At 41.6% G+C, this 23514-nt stretch overlaps 1 protein-coding gene across 1 annotated transcript in view; it reads right to left on the bottom strand.

Moving 5' to 3' along the window:
• Positions 1-5176, bottom strand: part of LOC138958893 (uncharacterized) — a 205020-nt gene extending 199844 nt beyond the window's left edge. Inside the window, exons 1-2 of the mRNA XM_070330213.1 lie at positions 4827-5176; positions 2562-4508 (exon numbers count right to left, since the gene is read on the bottom strand). Of these exons, the coding sequence (XP_070186314.1) occupies positions 2562-3866 (1305 nt within the window). The 5' untranslated portion in view covers positions 3867-4508; positions 4827-5176. The remainder of the gene's footprint in view (positions 1-2561; positions 4509-4826) is intronic.
• Between the last annotated feature and the right edge of the window lie 18338 nt (positions 5177-23514).

Genomic DNA, 23514 nt, shown 5'->3' with positions numbered 1-23514 from the left:
GACGTATCGCCTGTAGTAACTTAACAACCCCATCAGGGAACGAACCTGCTTCTTTGTCGTTGGCCGATTCACAGACAAAATCTTCTTGACCTTCCCGTCCTCTGGTTTGAGATATCCTCGACCGACAACATGTCCGAGAAACTCCAACTCAGAAAACCCAGCAAACAGTTTTGATGGTTGAGCAGTGAGACGAAATCTCAGCATCTTGCTCAGAACAGCCCGAACCTGCTTCACGTGGTCTGACCATGTTTGCGTAGCAATGAGAATGTCATCGTAAAAGTTGACTGCTGAGTTCTCTGCTAGATTAAGCTTCCGCATCATCCGAGCAAAAGTTGCTGGAGCTGAGACCAGTCCAAATGGCATTTTAACCCATTGGAACAACCCAAGAGGAGTTTGGAAAGCTGTTTTATGTCTATCTTCCAGCTTGATCGGAATCTGCCAATAGCCTTTTGCAAGGTCAATCTTCGTGTAGAAGTTTGCTCCAGCAAGACTACAAAACAACTCATCCGGGTTAGGGATCGGCTCGGCATCAAAATGCGTGATCTTGTTCAAGGCGCGGAAATCAATGCAAAAACGAACTGATCCGTCTCTTTTCCCCACCAAGACAATAGGCGAAGAGTACGCAGATTTCGAAGGTTCTATGACGCCTAAATCCAGCATGGATTTGATCTCCTTCTCAACTGTCTGTCTAGACGCAAACGGCAACGGGTATGGTTTCCTATATACAGGACAATCGCTTGTCAAAGGGATGACGTGGTCATCGACATCTTTTGTAACTCCCGGCTTGTCTGTAAGAAGTTCAGAAAATTCCTGAAAAACGGTTTCCAGTTCAGTACGTCTTGAATGAGAAAGATCGTCAGAGTAGTGAACATCTTTGACAGATTCACCCGTAACTGCAGGAATTGTCGGTAAGACAACCTCATCCTCGATTTCAGGCGACAACACAGCGACAGCACAAACAGGATCCAAGACGTGATCCGAACACGCATCTGACTTCTGATCAGAGTCAGACATCAACGTTGAGAATTCCTGGTCATCAGGAACTGGACCAGTACTTAACTCTCCTTCCACAGCAACAGCTGCTGTCAAAACTCGTCTCTCATACTTCTTCAGCATGTTGACGTGAAACACCTTGTGTTTGCCGTTGAGATCAATGCGGTAGTCAACAGGCTAACCACCTCCATCACTTTGAATGGACCTTTCCAGCACATGAGAAGCTTGTTGCTGTCAGCAGTTAAGAGTACAAGAACTTCATCCCCAGGTACAAAAGTACGAAGTTTGGCCTTCCTGTCATGGTAATGTTTGTGAATACGAGCAGCATCACGAACATTCGATTGTGCTAGAGCACACGTATCAGCGATTCTGTTCTTCAAATCGAAGACATACTGATATAGAGGTTTGGCTTCATCTCCATCAGTCCTCCCTGTCCATGAGTCCGCTAAGATAGACATTGGGCCTCTCGGAGTACGCCCAAAGAGAAGCTCATAGGGAGAAAACCCTGTACTGACATTTGGAAGTTCACGATACGCAAACAGGAGTGCAGGAACGTATCTGTCCCAGTCAGTTGGGCGCTCCTGGACAACCTTCTGCAACATGCTCTTCAGAGTTCCGTTGAATCGTTCGACTAACCCATTTGCTTGAGCATGGTAAGGAGAAGTGTGGATCGACTTGATTGCCAAAAGTCTGTATATCTCCATCATGAGATCAGAAACAAACTGCGTTCCACAGTCAGAGACAATGACCTGAGGACAGCCCATCCTCGAAAAAACTGAAAACAGTGCTTCAGCAACAGAAACAGTATCAATCTGCTTCAATGGAATTGCTTCGGGGAAACGAGTCGCTGTATCCACTATCGTCAGAATGTACCGGAATCCAGTCGAAGATACAGGTTTAAAAGGACCGACCAAGTCAATACAGATCTTCTTGAAAGGAACGTCGATAAGCGGCATCTTCTGAAGAGGAGCAGCGGGAACGCGACCCTTGGAAGACGTTTTCTGACACACATCGCACGTTCTACAATACTTGCCTACGTCACGCCTGACGCCTGGCCAAAAGAATTGGGTCAAGATCCTCTTTAACGTTCTTCTGGTACCGAAGTGACCCGACATGAGAGCGTCATGGGCGGTATGGAGAACTTGTTCTCTCAAAGAAGTAGGGACAACAACTTGAAAGACGATCTCAGTTTTCTCACAAAATGCTCTGTGAAGTAACCCATCTTTCATGATGAAGTAAGGTTTGCTCTGATCTGTGACCTGCGATTCCTCCTGAACTTGCTCGAAGCACTTCTTAAGTGATTCATCTTTGGTTTGCATATCAGCTAACTTCTCAGGAGTTACATCAGTAAAAACACAAGGTACCGATTTTAACGGTCTCACTGAACCTTTGGCTTTCTCCGTTTGTAGCCTGGTAGTCACTAGTCCGACAGCGTCTGGAACAATAGAGCCCACACATCCCCCAGATACTGAAACAACACCTGGTAGGTTCCCAAGAATAAGATCTGCCACAGGATTGTCAATGACACAACACGTCAGAACACCTGCAAAATAAGGCGACTCCACAACCACTTCAGCCAAGGGAAATGTCTCAATGTGTCCCCCAAAAGACCGACAATGTTGCTCCTGCCCTGTGAACTGATCATCACGAACTAAAGCCCGTTTCACACCAGCAGTAGTGCATCCTGTGTCCCGCAAGATTGTCCCTGAAAACCCATTGATGGTTCCCATTTCCAGATGTAGGCCAGGTTGTCCCTCTGAAACAAGAACGTGTTCGCTAACAGCGGAGCTAAATGTTTCAGCAAAGTTTTTAGACGAAGCACACTGGTTCGCCCAATGACCTTGACCCCCACAGATCCTACAGACATCACTCTGTTTAATGGTCCCTCTACGTGCACCCCTGCGTTGTCCTCGACCTGTACCCGAAGAACCTCGGCCTCCTCGATAACCTCGAGAACCACTGCCCCCGTTGTTAAACCCTGTTGAATCTGCAACTCCAACTCCAGCTGAAAATATAGAAACATCTGATTTCCGTGCTAAGGTTTTGTTGGGATGAGCTTCACGGTAAAGTTCAGCTGCTTCACATAACGCAGCTACGTCACCCAGCTGACGTTCCCTCAAGAACACGGCCAAATCTTTTGTACAACTCTGAAGTATCTGTTCACGCAAAAACAAGTCTTGTAAACCTTCGGCAGTGTTGGAAACACCAGACAACTCAGTCCATCGGTTGAGCAAATGACGACAGCGCGTTAAAAACGCTAAAAATGACTCTCCCATCTCGGGACGAACAGCTCTGAAACGCTCTCTGAAACCTTCCTCTGTGCATTGGAACTTACGAAGAAGATGAGACTTCAATACATCCCACGAAAGGGTTTGTTCTCCTGAAATTGAATGATAAAGCGACAAGGCACTACCTTTCAATAAAGCAGCCAAGTAGACAGGCCATTTACCCTTATCCCAGCCGCATGCCGAAGCGTGTGTTTCAAACCGAAACAAAAATGCATCAATGTCGTCTTTGTTTTCATCGAACATAGGCAATTTTGGATGAAAAGGTCCAGAACTGTTTGACTGACTAACTTTACCGTCTGATCTCTCCTTTTTCACCCTTTCCGTTTCGAGATCTAACTCGCTTTGCCTAGTCTGCTCTTTTTCTTTTTCAACTTCTAGTTTCTCTTTTTCAACTTCTAGTCTGGCAAGCTCCTTTTCTGTCTCTCGCTTTTCATGCACTTCTAGTCGAGCACTTTCTGCCTCTCTTTTTTCTTTCCGTTCATCTCTAGCAATGTTTTGCTGTTCACGGACAAAACCGGTTAAGTCTTTGTCTTTAAGACCTAGCTCTTTCCCACGAGACATCCACAAATCCCAATCGTCACTCATGGTGATAATATAATATACAAAACCACTATACTGTAAAAGTTACTTAATGAAAACACTTCACCACTGTAACAACATTCTTCACAAAATGTGTGTTTACAGATATGCTTACACACGTAGTCAAGCAAACATACAATGAAAAAATCTTCAAAAAGTGTGCGTTAACAGTCTACAATCTGTTAAAGACACATACACTGGAGAAAACGGGGTCACCAATTGTCAGGAATGAATTATCTACAATACCGACTGTCAGTCAGAAGGCTACTATTTCATTTATACGCATTCGTTATTCTCCTCCGATTCATTCCAACAATAAAAGAAAATACGTGGAGCTCAATATGTTTATATAGCTCACTGGTAAAGCATGTACATATATCAAACGTTCAGGATTCACACACACATATACACAATACGCCCAGGGTTCTAGATGAGTAAATTAATGTGTTACCCCATCACCAGAACAGCGTAGTGTAGTTCATCTCTGTTTCTCCATCACCCAGCCGACGCGGCGACTCCTGGCGTGGTCCGTAAAGTCCGGTTAGTAGATCACGTCGCTCTGCTTCGTGCATCTTCATCTCTTCATGCGTCTGCTTGAATGGTCAAACAAGCTCTCGCGAATTCCGTCTTCTGTCTCTGGGAAGACTCCTGTGAAAGTAATTCTTGAGTCAGTATTTCCATAGGCATAACACACACAGCAATTCACTCATCATTCACCCTGGGCTGTAATTACACTCTACATTCAACCACACACACACGAATTCTTAAATAACTACTGACAATACTAATATCAATTCCCATCCATGTCCGAGTTATTTATCCACACATTAAACAACTATTCAGAATATCCAGATTAAGAACTAGTACAATGAACACTTAAGTTAACATAGCAGCGAATATTAAGAATGCTTATTCATAAACATACTAGTGTTCCTTAGCGAAAACATATCATGGAAAATAGTTTACCTGAGCACGCGAGCAAAGAATCTTCCCCGACTTGCCGCTTACATGTTCAATGGGCAAGTGAAGCTAACAGCTTAGGTGACTGGCGACACAAGTCTAACAGCTCACCTTACAAAAAATGGACATTCAGGTTTTTTGCCTGTTGCACGTGAGTGCTTGGAGACTCGGCTCTACAGGTAACAGTACAGGCCCCATAATCATGGTCCAACAGGCATGCGAATCAATAATAATGTTTTTCGCGATACGAGTCTACTTCTGTCAATTAATGCATACTAATAACAGCATCATTTCATCATTAATTAAGTACTCATATTACATACATGTTCATACATAAAACCCATAAATGTCATATCTGACAGGTCCAAATGGGAAAATGTCTTGGTCCCACGTCCTTCCTGAAGGCTTTATTGAGACCGAGAGGGCAGTGTGCATATGAGCTGTGTTGCGTTGTCATGGACATCTCTATCTGGCTAGGCATCTTCGTTTGATCTGTCCAGTTTGTTCCTACTTTTTGGACATGATCTTCTCGGCTGCCGCTTCCTTCCTAGGGGGGTTGATGAGTTAGCGCGGCCTTTTGTCTTTTTTCAGTGTTGGAAGGACATTTGCAGAATCCATTCCACAGACCCATTGAGTGAGAGGTATAACTCAAAAACGTAATGGCCCACTCGAAGTAAATGAATCCATATTTTCATCGACACGTTTCGCACATTTTCGTGCACAAATTCCCGGACATGGAGCACATATCAGAATTCCCCAGCCTTTTGATTTCGTGCGGTGAAACACTGGCTTCAGCACGTTCGCTTTTTCGTGGGGCCGATTAGAGCGCTGTCCTTTTTGTCACCTCTGTCTCTCTCTGTCTCTGTCTGTCTCTGGCTCTCTCTGTCTCTCTGTCACTCTCTCTCTGTCTCTCTCTCGCTCTCTCTCTCTTCTCTCTCTCTCTCCATCTCTCCCTTTTTCTCTGTCCCTCTCTCCGTTTCTCTATGTGGTTCTTTCTCTCTCTGTCTGTTTCTCTCTGTGTGTATCTCTCAATCACTCACTCACTCACTCACTTACTCTATTACTCTCTCTCTCTCTCTCCCTCTCTCTCCCTCTCTCTCTCTCTCTCTCTCTCTCTCTCTCTCTCTCTCTCTCTCTCTCTCTCTCTCTCTCTCTCTCTCTCTCTCTCTCTTGTGAGAGTCCCAATGAGTCTCAATACTTTCAAAAAAACACCTTTCACTGTATTTAATGTTAAATTACGAAAAATCACAGTGATGGAAGACTTCGTTTGGTTATATTTTCATTTGTCCAAAGCATCAGTGTTCATTATATCCACACAAAACACTCAAAGCTTTAATAACACATTTACTCATGCATGTGTATTCAGCATTGTTTTCACTACGTTACATATACAACGCTTTATATTTGTGTATAATATGTAATGTGTAAATATTCATATGTTGTTGTTTTTCTCTACCTTTTTTTCTACGTTAATATCCGTGTAAATATGTGATTAGATTAGTCCCCTCTCTGGGCGAGGGCTGGTTGAAAAAAAGCTCGTTGTATTGCTTATGCCACAACCCTCGAAAAATAAAATTTTATTTGATTTGATTTGATTTGATTTGATTTGATCTCTCTCTCTCTCTCTCTCTCTCTCTCTCTCTCTCTCTCTCTCTCTCTCTCTCTCTCTCTCTCTCTCTCCCCCCCCCCCCCCTCAATGTATTCCTCCCTCTGTATCTGTGTCTGTCTTTGTTTTTGTGTCTCCGTCTGTCACTCTCTTGATGTGTGTGTGTGTGTGTGTGTGTGTGTGTGTGTGTGTGTGTGTGTGTGTGTGTGCATGCGTGCGTGCGTGCGGGTGTGTGTGTGTGTGTGTGTGTGTTAATACATGTATATTAGTGAGTTAGTGTGTTAGTGATTGAGTATGTGTGTGTGTGTGTGTGTGTGTGTGTGTGGGTGTGTGTGTGTGTGTGTGTGTGTGTGTGTGTGTGTGTGTGCGTGTGTGTGTGTGTGCGTGTTTGCATGCGTGCGTGTTGCATGAAAATACATTTTTTTGTTAGAGCTATAGAAGATACCCGCAAACGTTTATTTGCTGTGTGAAATTTCAAAGAACAAATTATCCTGTTGTTATCCTACTCTCCCACCCTATCTCTCTCCCTGTTCTAAATCGCTTCCCATTTATGTTCATCATCTCAAGAGCTTTGTGTACACATTAGTTAAAACTGACAATACTTTGGTGTTTTTGTTCTCTCTCTCTCTCTCTCTCTCTCTCTCTCTCTCTCTCTCTCTCTCTCTCTCTCTCTCTCTCTCTCTCTCTCTCTCTCTCTCTCTCTCTCTCTCTCTCCAAATTGTCTCCCATTCTTTTTAATCTCTCTCTCTCTTTCTCTTTCTCTCTCTTTCTCTCTCTCTCCAAATTGTCTCACATTCTTTTTAATCTCTCTCTCTTTCTTTCTCTCTCTCTCTCTCTCTCTCTCTCTCTCTCTCTCTCTCTCTCTCTCTCTCTCGTCAAGATCACTCCCCATTTCTGTTCATCATCTCAAGATGTCTGTGTAAGCTTTAGTTTTAACTGACAACAGGCCTACTTGCACTTTCCCACCTGAGGGGATGAATTTAGAGTCCCTCATGCATAGCATGTATATTTTAACATATTTGACTTCAGCACCGAAAGCAGGGGTGTTGCTAGAATGTATTGTCTTCATGATATATTTATTTATGCCGAAATGAGCTTTCCAATTTTTACAGTTTTCGTTAGTTTTAGGCAGTCCTTGATAAAATAAAACAAGTCGGGTGAAGCGATATAAAAACATTTAGTCAAGATCACAACCACAAAGCAATCATCGCCGAGACTACATTCCGATAGTCTCGGCAAACCATACCGAAGACCAAGACGGGTCACGCTCGCCGCCGCGAAGCATCTTTCATTCTGGGCACATTTTTAGAGTTCTTTCTTTCTTTATTTGGTGTTTAACGTCGTTTTCAACCGTTCAAGGTTATATCGCGACGGGGAAAGGGGGGAGATGGGATAGAGCCACTTGTTAATTGTTTCTTGTTCACAAAAGCATTAATAAAAAAATTGCTCCAGGGGCTTGCAACGTAGTACAATATATGACCTTACTGGGAGAATGCAAGTTTCCAGTACAAAGGACTTAACATTTCTTAAATACTGCTTGACTAAAATCTTTACAAACATTGACTATATTCTATACAAGAAACACTTAACAAGGGTAAAAAGAGAAACAGAATCCGTTAGTCGCCTCTTACCACATGCTGGGGAGCATCGGGTAAATTCTTCCCCCTAAACCCGCGGGGGGTTCATTTTTTTATTTTTTTTTATTTTTTTAGAGTAAACATGACATATCTATATATTTTTGAATTCAGGAGAAGATGAGGAATACAATGCAATTTCAAATCTGTTTGCGAAAAATCGATTTTAATGACAACTTTAATGAGCAAACTCATTAATTAATTTCTAAGCCTCCAAGCTGAAATGCAATACCAAAGTCCGGGCTTCGTCGAAGATTACTTGACCAAAATTTCAACTAATTTGGTTGAAAAATTAGAAGAAGAAGCCGGATATAACGTCAAAGACATTATCAAAGGAATGAAAAATACGTCATTCCCAGGCACTCTCATGTAAAGTTTCATGAAGATTAGTCCAGTAGTTTCTCTGAATCGCTCTATACACACACACACACACACACACACACACACACACACACACACACACACACACACACACACACACACACACACACACACACACACCACAACCCTCATCTTATGTTAAAACATTTAGTCAAAACTTGACTAGATGTAAAAAGCCAAAATGACAATAATCATCTTGTCAGTGAGGTGAAAGAAGTCTCGACGTTTTGTCCACTGCCGACGTCTATCCTTGGCATTCGATGTCATTAATCCAACAAAATAAGGGCACAAATTTGTGCCCCACAAACTGCAAATGTGCCTCACACATTTTTGGGCTTATTTTTGTGGGGCACATTTTGTTTTTGTGGGCCACAAACTGTATTTGTGGAGCGTAAAATAAGGGGCACAAATTAAGCTTCATAAAAAATAAGGACAAATATTTGTGGGGCATAAACAGTGTTTTTGACCAACAAAATGTTTTGGGCTCTTTTTTTTTCCTCCTTATTTTGGACGTTGAGCGTGGTTTGTCAGACCAAGAGCGTTTCGGTTTTTAGTTACAAAATGGCGGATCAAGGGAATCTCCAATTATGTTTGCTAATGCGAGAGAATTGGGACGGGCGAACCTTTGCATATTAACCAGAGGTAAGTTTCCATGTTTCGTTTTATAACTTAGAGTGGATCTCTACCACTAAATTAAAATCCTCCCCCACATTTCCAGTTTGTGGACCACAAAAATAAGCCCACAAATTTGTGGGGCACATGTCCAGTTTGTGGACCACAAAATGAAGGCCAAAACAAAATAGACGTCCATTGGCAATGTTAAAAAATAGTTGTGATTTCTAATTATATCTGTCAACATCTTTTCCATTTTTTTTCTCCATCCGGAATATGTTTGGGTTTTCGTCTTCTCGCCTTCTTGTAATTTCGTAATAGTTAAAGTTTGGCTTTTTGCTGAAAAATCTCTGTGTTGGTTCTTTGCTAATCTCTTCGAATGACTGTCGCGTAAAAGGTACCTTCTGAGTTCAATATAGTGCAGATTATCTTAGGTTCGTCCCGGCTTTTTACGAGGGCTTATGAAATATTTCTATTAGTACATATACCAAAACTCTATAGCCTTGCTGTTTTCTTTGTGGAGATGATAATGTGTATAGTTTTTGTGCTAAATGTCCAAGTGGAAGAATGCACTTACCCCATTCTTAGGGCCTTCACACACACACACACACACACACACACACACACACACACACACACACACACACACACACACACACACACACACACACACACACACACACATACGCACGCACGCACGCACGTACACACAATTTGACACAATGACATGGTCACGCCCTGCTGCAGGTCATTCACTTATATCTCTCACACATTTCCCCCATCTTGTTTGGACGCCGTGACGTCACGACAGGAACCGGAAAGGCGATTCGCGCAGACGCAAACATTGGCGGAGCGAGAGAAATGGATGCGTGGTTGTCTTCTATCTCCGAGAAGTATTAGGTTGGGATTAAACCGCTCAGACTAGCTGGCGACCAAAACAAGAAAAATCCTGCAACGCTGACGCTATGAGAAAGAGTAAGACGCTTCGTTTCTGTACGTAGATTATCGTTGTAGGTTTTTGCTTGGCTTGTTCTCGATAAGGAGTTTCGGTTGCCCATAGGACTACGTGTTGGCGGTGGTTGTTTGAGCGATATAGAGATCGGGTGTGTCTTCGGGTGTTTTATAGAGATTTTTATTTCTTTATTTAAATGTGTCGGTTTAGACGAACTTCCATGAAACACACGTGGACAGGCAGAGAGGCAGAGAGAAAAGCATACAAGCAGACAGACAGACCGACAGACAGACAGACGCACACGCACACACACACACGCACGCCCACACACACGCGCACACACACACACACACACACGTACACACACACACGTACACACACACACACACACACACACACACACACACACACACACACACACACACACACACACACACAAATATATATACTTGCGCGCGCGCACAATCCCCCTGAAATATCCCAAAATATACTGCAGTGAAAGTCATGGTAGACAATACAGAGTTATCCAAAGCTAGCGAGAAATGTCAGTGCATTTAAGCGGTGTGAGTTGTATTCATGGATACGGACAGCCAGCATTGAATCCGCTGATATAACAAAGACTCGTGAAAATTGCCTAGACAAACGAATGGGAGTTGAAAGGTCTGGAGGGTACAAATGCACCTATTATGTACTATATTATTCAACTGGTTTGTTTCATCAACTGTATGAAAGGGGTCAAAAGCAAGAAGGTAAGGCGTAAGAATGGACAACTCCGAGCGTAAACGAGAGCGAGAGATGGAGGTAGAGGGAAAGAGACGAGAGAGACAGACAGAGACAGACAGAGACCGTAGCGAGCACCTGCTTCGTTAACCTTTTGCCAATTAAGTGCAAAGTAGATACTTCTTCATAGCTCTTTGTTCAAAGTTGATACTCAAACGAACAAACTGACAAACAAGCAAGCTTGACAAAAAACAAAAACCACAGAAAACACAAAAACAAGCACAAAAAACAAATCATCAATGAAATAATCAAACTATTGATAGTAAAAAAAAAACGAACATTGATTTTGCAATCATCGTATAATCTGGCTGAAATTAATTAACAAAGTCAGACAATGCATGTAATGCAAAACATTCACTTTGATAAACTACCAATCCTATTCCAAAAATCTGCACAGAAATTCAAACCCCTAAAACATTAAAACTAAATGAGTTCACGAAAATTCCACATAAATTATTTGTTCGACAGACAAGAAGGGGACTCCGGTGTGAAAAGAGAAATGAAGTCAGTTTGAAATAAAAGAAGGCGAGCTGGCACAAAGCATCATTCATGCCCAAAGTTTCGAACAAAGTCCGTCTCTGTGTGTGCGTGTGAAACGTTGCTTTACCTTGGCTGCTACAACAGCTCCACTGGTGCTGAAAGCAGCGAGCAAGCTGTCCTTGCAAAGATTGGTCGTATTTAAATTAGAGACCTGTTGAGGAAACACGCCGGAAACGTCTTGGATTTTTTCTTCTCCTCCCGGAAGCGTCGTCTTAATTGAAAAATATCGTTTTGTAAATCATTTGGACACACTATCATTGACCCCAGTTTTTGAGTCACTTGAGAAAAAGTGACTCTATGTAATCGGTCAGTGTTAGTCTGTCCGGCCGGCCGTCCGGCCGTCCGTAGACACCACCTTAACGTTGGACTTTTCTCGGAAACTATCAAAGCGATCGGGCTCATATTTTGTTTAGTCGTGACCTCCAATGACCTCTACACTTTAACGATGGTTTCGTTGACCTTTGACCTTTTTCAAGGTCACAGGTCAGCGTCAAAGGAAAAATTAGACATTTTATATCTTTTCTCGGAAACTATCAAAGCGATCGGGCTCATATTTTGTTTAGTCGTGACCTCCAATGACCTCTACACTTTAACGATGGTTTCGTTGACCTTTGACCTTTTTCAAGGTCACAGGTCAGCGTCAAAGGAAAAATTAGACATTTTATATCTTTGACAAAGTTCATCGGATGTGATTGAAACTTTGTAGGATTATTCTTTACATCAAAGTATTTACATCTGTAGCCTTTTACGAACGTTATCAGAAAAACAAGGGAGATAACTAGCCTTTTCTGTTCGGCAACACACAACTTAACGTTGGGCTTTTCTCGGAAACTATAAAAGTGACCGGGCTCAAATTTTATGTGAACGTGACTCATTGTGTTGTGAATAGCAATTTCTTCCTGTCCATCTGATGCCTCATATAATATTCAGAACTGCGAAAGTGACTCGATCGAGCGTTTGCTCTTCTTGTTTTTTTAATAATCGGAGTTGACCGATAAACGATAATGCCCAACAGTTGCACGAGGTATGCACTGATCGTCAGGGAATACACTCTGAAACAAACAGTTAAAACATTATAACACACACACACACACACACACACACACACACACACACACACACACACACACACACACACACACACACATTGTTCACATGTGTTCAAATGTACATATAACACAAAGTGTTCACTTTTGAACACTATGTTTATTACGTTTATAATGTTTATTATTGTTTTGTTTGCCTCATTCGCTAGTCGTACTATGTACAATATGTCACACACACACTTGTTACAGACATGCGTTCCAAAATGTATTCGCTTCTGTTAAGAATGTACTAGCCGAACAAACCAACAATTTAGATTTTGCCTTTCGTGGCTGACACCGTTATACGCGAAGTCCGCAATGTATGGTTCTTCAGAAAACAAACGTGGTGTGCGGTACGGTGCCCCGAATGCACCTTAGACCACTTACCTGCAGAGAAGTGGGGTGGTGGGGAAGGGACGAGAAGGTATTATATCCATTGCAGAATGAAAGAAGGAGGGAGGGAGGGAGAGAGAAAGAGGAGGTACTAGTGCAGAACAAACCAACCTGTCAAACAAGTGACCAAAATTAATATTAGTGCAGAAAATGTAATGTTTTCAAATTCTATGAGATGAAACATCTAATTCATCAGACAGTGTTTCATTCTGCTGTTGCAAGGCTGGAGTCAACCCCCCAAGAATACGAAGTAAAAACAATAATTCTATGTCACTTCTTCCATTAGCACTGTTTGAACTTTCAGAAAAATGAAATTTTAAAAATGTCTCATTACTTTTATTAAAGTCTTATGCTCAGGGGAGGCTTCACCTCTCAACTTTCTGCAAATATGTTGCTTGACACATTCGCTTAATTAGCAATTTTAATGCGCTACACGGCGGACGAAGATTATTCAATGCGAACCGACTGACGACTATTACAATCCGTTGTCACAGACTTTCAAACGGGAAAGGAGAAGCGTGTTATTCTTCCGCTTTATTCTGTATTAGATCAGTTTGCGTAGGTGTGTGTGTGGGGGTGGGGGTGCGTGCGTGCGTGCGTGCGTGCGTGTGTGTGTGTGTGTGTGTGTGTGTGTATACGCCCATGCGTGTGTCCGTTTGTCTGTCTATCTATCTGTCTGCCTGTGTGTTTTTGTGTCGACCGGTGTGTTTCTGGACCAGCACTTTTGCGGTCGTGTGTCTTGGACATTGACTGGAGTTGTCCTGCACTTCCCGGGTCAGCTGGCGTCTCTTGGTCGTAAATAAACAGACGGTCGTGAATCAATGCCACTTCTGACGGCCAGCAGTTGTTTGACCTGTTATCATTAGTAACTACTGTGTTATGTTTGCTTTGTCTGCGGTTGTCCAGCACGCGACACTGCGAAGAAACGTCCAGTTCAGTACTGGAGAAGCGTAAGGAGAGAGAGAGAGAGAGAGAGAGAGAGAGAGAGAGAGAGAGAGAGAGAGAGAGAGAGAGAGAGAGAGAGAGAGGGAGGGGGTTGGAGCGAGGGAAGGGGAGAGACATAAAGAGAAAAAGACAGAGACAGAGAAACAGAGAAACACAGAGAGAAACAGAGAGAGAGAGAGAGAGAGAGAGAGAGAGAGACAGACAGACAGACAGACAGACAGACAGACAGATAAACAGACACACGGACAGAGAAAGTTACAGAGATACAGTCAGAGAGGGACAGACAGCCAGCCAAGTAAGCCAAATGCAAACAGTCAAAGAAAAAAAACCCAGAAGGGTGATCACTGTGGATCGGGGAAGGGAGCAAGGGATAACCACAGATGAAAGAAAAGCAAACCGATACTTCTCATCACGCATAACGCACGCGACACAGTGACAAGCAAAATCTGTGATGAACACAAGTATCCTTTGCGGATTATGACTTTATTCAGTTACTCTGCAGAAAAGACAAATGCTGGAGAAAAACCGTTCTTTTCTGCCAGCATTTCTGCATAATGTCATCTTTCGCCGAAGCAGCGTTTTTTTCTGCAGCAAAACATTTTACTGCAGTAAAATTGAAATCAAGAATGCTGCAGTAAAACGGTGCTGTTTGTTTTACTGCAGAAAACCTGTTTGCATTTTTTCTGCAGCATTTTGTACTGGCGCTTGGCGGATTATGACATTATTCAGTTATTCTGGAGAAAAACCGAAATGCTGGAGAAAATCTGTCTTTTCTGCAGCATTTCTGCATAATGTCATCTTTCGCCGAAGCAACGTTTTTTTACTGCAGTAAAACAGTTTTTCTGAAGCGTAATGTTTACTTGGTTTTCTGCAGCATTATTGCGATTAACTTTTTCTTCAGAATAGTCTGTGACAGTTTTTTCTGGAGAAAAACGAACGACCTTGTAAAGTTGCGTTTGTATTCGTCGCCCCCTGGGATAGTATAATAGTTTGTTCCGCAGTGTACCAATTAGAAGGCGTGTTGCATAAGGGCATTATATTCAACTTCACAATGGCGGCCGAACGTGAACAATTTCTGAAGCAAATCGAACACGAAGTGGACTACTGCCTTCGTCTGGGAAAATGTGACAATGTTGCTGACAGGTGCCATTGTTTAATTTGAAACTTTGAACTTCCGGCGGAAAGGAAGTCAGACAGACAAAATACATTCATGTCACGCACAACTATTGGTAATTCTGGATGAGTCCATCTCTCGACAGAGGGGGGCTCGCGTGCTCCAACATTATAATGAGCCAGTACAAAATGCTGCAGAAAAAGTGTAAACAGGTTTTCTGCAGTAAAACAACAGCACCGTTTTACTGCAGCATTCTTGATTTCAATTTTACTGCAGTAAAATGTTTTGCTCCAGAAAAACCCGTTGCTTCGGCGAAAGATGACATTATGCAGAAATGCTGCAGAAAAGACAGTTTTTCTCCAGCATTTCTGTTTTTCTGCAGAATAACTGAATAATGCCAAAATGCTGAAGAAAAAGTGTAAACAGTTTTTCTCCAGTAAAACAACATCACCGTTTTACTGCAGCATTCTTGATTTCAATTTTACTGCAGTAAAACTGTTTTACTGCAGAAAAAGACGTTGCTCTCGCGAAAGATGACATTATGCAGAAATGCTGCAGAAACAAACAGTTTTTCTCCAGCATTTCTGTTTTTCTGCAGAATAACTGAATAAAGTCATAATCCGCTAAGGATACACAAGGTCACGGGTGCCAGCTTTCAAACTACCCTACATTATGTTGCTACCTCTCACGCACCTTGATAACACCTCTTTTCTACCCCCTCCCTCCCGGCAGCCAATGATAGGCTCCGTATAGTTAGGGTGTGTGATATATAAGTTAGATATGACGACAGGCAAACTATGTGTGCGTTTGGCTGATACTGCAAATACCGAACTCAGCAAGCAGTCTGAAGAAGCAGATTGTGATATTCTTTATGAGGTTTTTTGCTTCGGCGAAGACTCCAAAGTTCACCAGGTGGAAAGGATGAGGGGTTCCAACTGCTACTGTTTTCTTTTTGTGTGTGAATTTGCCTCCAAAGTTATAATGTTGGCTTTGTTAATTTAAAATTCGTACTGGTGTGTCAACGTTATCTTATTAGGGAGCTAGCCTGTGGTCGGGTAGATTGTTGTATTGGCTTGGTTTAAGGGAAAGTCGCCAATCCCGGAACAGTCGGCAAACTTGGAACACCTCAATATACGATCAACGGGGAACAATTCATGAACAATTGTTTTACAGAAATGTCTAGTGACATTCCTTGATATTATTCCAGCAAGAAAAATGACTACCGCGGCCAAAACAAAACAAAATGGTACGTTTTTTTTAAACTTTTCTTCCTTCTTCTTCTTATTTCTACCGTCTACAATTCGTATTATTACTCTTTATCTATATACGTTCACATAAAATGTTGATTGCTGTGATAAACCTTCATAGATTTGCAATAATTTGAACGGAGAAAAAGATTTGAAACGTCACGTGTATCCAACAGAAAAACGTGAAATCCATGCAGGTGCCATGCGGCAATGATGGAACACATAAGAGAGGCAAACATGGAACAGTGTTCCAGCTTTGCCGCATTCTGTTCCATCTTACCCTCATCAAACAATAAACAGAACACTGCTGATTTATTCACGTATTCAATTCTCTTTTCGGTTTTGTTGTGTTTTTCCCTTCTATAAGTTTTATTGAATGATTGATTGATTTGTTTGACAGTATTATGAGACCCGAACGGCGGTGGTTACCAGAAGAAATGGGCTGCGCTTTGTCGGCAGTGAGAAACGGAGATATGGGTTTGCGCTGCGCATCAAGAGCATATGGTGTAACTGTCACAACTCTTAAAAGTCATTTAGAAGAAAAAGAACAACTTTGCAAAAGAAGAAGTAAAGTTCACAGGAAGACATTAACACTAGAGATAGAACAAGAACTATTCAATAGCATTCTTGAAGCTGAAATAAACTTGATTTACCAACGTCACCCCCATCGTTGTTTTGTACACTGGACATGGAGATTCTGGTCATTATGATTGCTTGGTTTCAGCAGCAAATGTAAGCCTACCTGCTGCTGATGTCCTGCAACGCACACCCACAAACTCGTCGAAGAGAACATAATGAAAAAAACAATCTGAAATCATCACATCTTCTCCTTACAAGCAAAAGCTGGAAATTTCACTTGCAAAAAGGCGTGCAGGTCAACAAAAAAGAGGAAAGAATGAAGCTACAAAATCTTCTGCTCAGAAAAACAAGAGGGGAATATCTTCTGATCAGAGGGAAAAAAGGAGAACATTCTCGACGATGCCTTCTATCCTGGAGGAAAGCACTTACTGCTTCATGTGTGGCACTAATTTCCCTGAGAACATGATACAGTGCCAAAAGTGCACACAGTGGGCACACGAGGACTGCGCTGACAGCAGCGAACAAAAGGACTTCGAAATCTGTACTTTCCAATTTTTGTGTGTCTGCAAAATCAGTTCTTAAATCTGTTCTTAATTATTTGCTTTGAGACTTTATGCGTAATGATTTTTACATTTAGTCAATTAGGCAGGTAGCCCTTTAATATATATTTGTTAACAGAAGAGGGGTACAAATGAAGCTGCGAAATTTCGTGGTACTGCTTAATGTGTGGCACCAACTCCCCTGAGGATATGTTATATTGCCAGAAGTGCACACAGTAATCACACGATGACTTCGCTGACAGTAGAAGACAAAGGACATCCGTTCTTTGCCTATTTTTTCCTCTTTTTTTTTAAAGGTTTTGTTTCTCAGTCCTTTTAAGACCTAGCCCTTATTTATCGTTTTGTTTTACACTTATGTAAATGCTTGTATAACTGTGTTTTAAATTTCAAATGTGTCAAGCGCAAAGAGCATAATTGTAAAGTTATGATGTTGCGCTATATAAAATGTAATGCTCATTTATTATTATTATTATTTTTATTATTACTTAAGGCTTAAATGTTATCCGATTTTTTATTTCCTTGGTAAAAATTAAAATATGATGTTGAAAAAAGACAGTTAGATAAAATGGCTTAATCAAAATGTTATGACGTATTTATTTATCTTGTGTGTGTGGCAATGTGTGCTTGTTTGTGTGTGGATGAGAGTGTGTGGGTGTATATGTGTGTGTGAGAGACACAGACAGAGCTAGAAAGAGAGTCAGGGTGTGTTTGTATGTGTTCCGAGTTTGACAACACAGTGTTCCACTTTACACACCCATGCGTCCAACCTGGCACAAATGCAGACATTTTTATTATGATCAGTCTGATGATTTGCGTGACTTTTATTTTATTTTATGTGGTTCGTTTATTTACTGATAGAGTCTAGTATGTGACAATATAAAGAACGCTTTGCAATATCCATTTTGTTGTCTGGTACGGCTGTTTCTCCTTAACTGTTCCTTGTTTAGCGACTTTCCCCTACTTTAATTTGGTTTTAGTTGATCTGTACCTTGTTGTTTGCTTGCTTGTTAACTAGCTTGGCTGGTTAGCTGCTTGTCTGCGTGCATAGTTTTGTTTATTCGCTTGCTTGCTTGTTTGTGTGTTTCTTTGTTGTTGTCGTTTTGTTGTGTGTTTTAATTGAAATTTGCGAAAGAGACTGAACCGCAGTCCTTGTTAGGTCCTAACACAGTCAGAAATTGATTTAAGAGCAGAATTTGATGTATTTGTTTTCTTCCAACAAGAGCTAAGAAGGCATCAACCACGACGAATGTGACACGTTTGTGCAAAGCAGTTGCTTTCTGTTTTGGCTGCAAATCATTGTTTTGACACGCAGTCAGTGTCAGAGAAAACGATTCAGAAGTTCAACAGCTGAGAAGCCCACCAAAGCTGACATGATGACACTGTCCGGTCTTCCATCTTCCATCCTGAATCCTTATTCGGCTAGAAGCGACAAATGTATAGCCTTCTCAGCTCATAAAATCACATGCGTTTATCTTCATCTTAGCAGGAAAAAAAAGTATAACTCTACGCAGGAACATATGCCCCCTCCCCTCGTCTACAAGCGTATCGAAGGTCGGATATGTTCGTGTGTGTGTGGTGTGTGTGTGTGTGTGTGTGTGTGTGTGTGTGTGTGTGTGTGTGTGTGTGTGTGTGTGTGTGTGTGTGTGCCGTGAATAGAATAGAATAGAATAGAATAGAATAGAATAGAATAGAATAATGTTTATTGTCATGAACCAGTAAAGTTATTGACACAACAAACAACAAATAATGCATTATACAATGCTAAAACAATCCGTAACAAATTTGCCAAGACGAACTTGAACTTCGTCTTCTAAAAATAAGTTACTTGGATTTTTGTTAGCATATTTCATATTGATATGTGAAGCATCTTCTTTAAATTCATCCCTTAATTTAACATATTTATTGCATTTATCTAGAAAATGTATTTCATCTTCTATGACATTGCATTCAATACAAAGACGATTTTCTTTAGGGATATTCTGATGTCTTCCACTTTCAATTTTTAGACAATGTGTGCTAGTCCTTAATCTGCTTAACATCATTCTGTTTTTATTATTCTTAATTTGTATTAAGTATGACTGCATTTCGTAAGATTTACTGATCATAGAATAAAACTTAAGTCTGGAATATGTATCTGATTTTTCTTTTGTCCAGTATCTTATGGTCTGTGTGTTTGTGTGTGTGTGTGTGTGTGTGTGTTCACGGTGTGTGTGCATGGGTACGGGTATGTTTTCTTGAGTGCGTGCGCGTGTGTTTTCTTTCTGGTTATCCATTATGTTTAACTGACTATGTGCAAGACAGAACTACTTTAGTGAAAGATTAAGGACCAAATCTCCCGAGAAACGGCTTGAACGTGAATACCCACCTCGGTTTTAAGTCTGCTGGAGTTTACCCTTTTCCATGTTACGAATACAGTTTTAGCCCTCCACTTGTATCCTTGCATGCGCCGTTATCTTCGTCTTCCCTGCATCAAAAGGGGCACTGTTTCTTTGGTCACAAATACGCAATCAGCGCTTATAGCCGCCAGGGCGATTATTTCAGTCGATTTAGCCGACACAACTCAATCCTCACCCTTTGATGAGCCGAGCATCACAGACAAACATTGCTGTCACCGGCAGTCCTAAGTCGAAAAGCAAACACTGCAGAGATCAAAATTGTAAGGGGACCCGAAAGAGTAGTATAACATGTATGTTGAAAGCAACTTCGTGTATCCCTTTCGAGACCTGCAAAAGACCAATCAAACAACTAACAATTAGCAAGCAAGTAAAATAAAACTCGCAAACAAACACACACAAAAACAACCAACAAACACAAACAGCGTAAAACAAGAAAGGAAGGCATGTCAGCTGAGTAATCAATGACCGTTTCGGTGGAGGGTCACGCAGACACATGAGTTTCTCCCTTGGCTGGCGTGACTGACAGTGGTTGCAGCACGTTATCCTTTGTCTTTGGTAACAGTCTACTAAGCCTTTTTCCCCCACCACCGAAGGAAACATCTGTAAACCGCTTGCCCTGACCGCTCAGATCAATCCAATTTGTACTAGCGGCGATCACAGGCAAACCACCGGACCCTAGAGTGCGCGAAAAGTCCTAGAAGTGTCCTTTCCTGTAGTTCGCTGCTAGGAGAGGAACATCAATTTGTAAGACCACTCAGGGGTATGCATGCTTTGTAGACCTAACCTCATTATGTGCAAGTCCTAACCACTAGAGTTTTACCTCTCGGTGCAGAAGTGACCTCCGACAGAAAGGCGAAATGAAGCAGATTCACTCAAGGCTGAAAGAACTATAGAGCAGATTCATTTGCCTTGTTGTCGAATGGTCCTCAACTAAAGAAGTTGATGAACCATTGTATCTGCCTTGTAGAAAAGATCGGAGGCCCCTACACTCCCACGATCACCTTTTCCATTTTTGAGGCAAAAACAACTCTCCGCAGTCGTCGACCGACTACACAGGGGTTTGCATATCAACCTCGTACAGTGCAAGTCTTCACAACTTACTTCTCTCTCCAGGGAATGCGTCGCTTTATGCTTTTGAAAAAGCGAGAGCTCTCGTGTCTGCCTTTAAATGGATAATATCTAACAAGAAAACTGTCTCAAATCGCCCCATGAGCTATACTGTTCAGGTTGAGGGATGTGAGTATGTTACCACACACCTGGACCACCTTCCACAATAAACGTTTGAGCACTGAGTTAATCAAATTGAAAACGGCTGTGTTTTGATTGGGCATCCCAGACTGTAGGCCTAATTCTCATTGTGACGTTCTTTGCGCGACTCCTAGTGTTTGTCCTACGTACCTTTCGACCCTGAGTATTTCATGCGCTATTCATAGAGAGACAGATTTGAAATTGAACCGAGAGCTACAGAGTTCGTTTCGGGAGTTGAATAGATGACAACACACACGAAGAAGGTCTTAGATTTAGTTCTATTTTTCAAATCTTAACGCTGTGTTTGGTAGTCATTGCAGACCGTCATATTCTCCAGTGGACTTTGAGTTTGTTTCTGTGATGCGAAGCGTTTTAGCCCTGTATGGCACGGAATTTGCATGCGTAAGTTAGACTGTATGTTTGACATCCTCAATCCAACGGTCTGAATCTGCTTTGACGAATGGGTATCTATGAAAACTAAATATATAATGAAGACGACCGGAAATCCTGACTCCTGACAGGATAGCTGGGCGAAGCAAACCGCTAACTGATTAACATTCATTTAATTATTTGGCATAGTTTCGGAGCAGTTTTGAGCAAACTATTGCAGGTGTTTTTAGATTACAGTACAGTGAATGTCCCTTGAACTTTTTAAAGTCCAAATCGTCAGAAAACTTTCCAAAATTGCGCCTTCGGTATACTTTCTTTGATATCATCCTTGGATAACATCGATAGTTCTCCTGCCTGGAGAGAAAGAATTAAGAATACTTGAACTGATAGGTTGTCTTTAGCTTATTGCATTACAACCGTTTCAAAGTAAATCGCTCGAGTGAAATTTAAACCAAACAATTTCACATGGATTTAAATGTTTTTTTAAGACAAAAAAGGCACACTGTGGGGTTTGTTTGTATGTTTGTTTGTTTGTTTATTTGTTTGTTTGTTTATTTGTTTGTTTGTTTATTTGTTTGTTTGTTTATTTGTTTGTTTTTGTTTTTTGTTTTTTTGGTTTTTTGTTTGTTGCAACAGTATTTGTGCCATTATTTACTAGACTATTAATGACAAATATAAATAGAAAAAATCTATTCGCCATGTGACATTCATAGTAATTACTAAAATGACTTGAAGTTTGTGTCACAAACTGGACCCTAGCTCTGCAGAATGAATCAACTCTTCTGCTAATCTGCTCTAATTTATGTTTCTTCCCCTGGCAGTTTTGGGCATATATATCCTTCTCACTTTATGTACTCGCTCACTGCGAGGGCGGAGGAGGGAGGCAACTTGCAAAATGGAAGAACCTTGTCTCGACCAGCTCTGACCCTCTTGTCACGATCACGAGACTTTCTCCCGAGACCTACCAGCCTACTTTAGTCTCAGAGCAAGGAAACTGTTTCTATTTTTTGGGGGGGTACGATCAATAAAAGCTTCAAACTTGTGAACTAAATCTCCTCCTCTGTGCATGTTGTGGATGCAGAACTGATGCAAATCAGTCCTTCTGCGACGTGAAATCAATCGCCAGTTAAACGGCGGGAGGAAAAAAAAGCCAGGGACTGTTCCGTCCTAGATCCTGCGCGTGAGTGTAAGTTATCAAAAATTGAACTTATGAAATATGGTTTTTTTTCCCCAACCTGTCGATAAAGTTGTTTTTCTTTTCTCTATTAACGTGGTCTCCTTGTGCCCCTACCATTAACCTCACAGATCAGAGGCTCCCTTTCTTTGCGCTGTAACTCAATAATTTGCCCCAACAAAGTCAAAATATGACAGATAATGAAAGAGAAGGTAGAAATGGAAAACAAAAGTAAGAGAATAGACTCAAATAAAAGAGAACGTACTGAATGATGACAATTATTTGTACTACCTTGCATTCCTAACACTGCCAGGAGTTTTAAGCAGTAGTGTTATTTTTTTTTCGCAACGGTAACACAAAAACCACACACGCGCAAACAAAACTAGCATACCGTGTTCGCTCGACATCATGACTTTTTATTTCAAATACATGCAGATCGGAATTTTGTATTCACTGTGACGCCAACTGGTAAGTCCAACTAAGCTATACATAACTCATCTTGTCTCACCTTCAAGGTAAACAAGTCTTCAACAAAATATTAAAATCCAAACAGGTTCACTTCCGAACATATGAATTTAAGGCCTGTCTATCGTATTGTTTAAGTTTAAAGAACTTTTTTTTCGTATGACACATCTGTGTTCCATCTACACAGATTCCACCTCAGGGGAAGTTCCAGGGGACTGTTGTCATCGCCTCGTTTTTCTCTTTGCCAATTTGAATTTACCTCATTTAACTTAGTCACCATGCCTTGACGGGGCGGGGATGTAGCTCAGTCGGTAGCGCGCTGGATTTGTATCCAGTTGGCCGCTGTCAGCGTGAGTTCGTCCCCACGTTCGGCGAGAGATTTATTTCTCAGAGTCAACTTTGTGTCCAGACTCTCCTCGGTGTCCGAACACCCCCGTGTGTACACGCAAGCACAAGACCAAGTGCGCACGGAAAAGATCCTGTAATCCATGTCAGAGTTCGGTGGGTTATAGAAACACGAAAATACCCAGCATGCTTTCTCCGAAAGCGGCGTATGGCTGCCTAAATGGCGGGGTAAAAACGGTCATACACGT

This window comes from Littorina saxatilis, linkage group LG2, assembly GCF_037325665.1.
Source record: "Littorina saxatilis isolate snail1 linkage group LG2, US_GU_Lsax_2.0, whole genome shotgun sequence".
NCBI classification, from domain to species: Eukaryota; Metazoa; Mollusca; class Gastropoda; order Littorinimorpha; family Littorinidae; genus Littorina; species Littorina saxatilis.
This window is presented reverse-complemented; position numbering and strand designations above follow the sequence as displayed.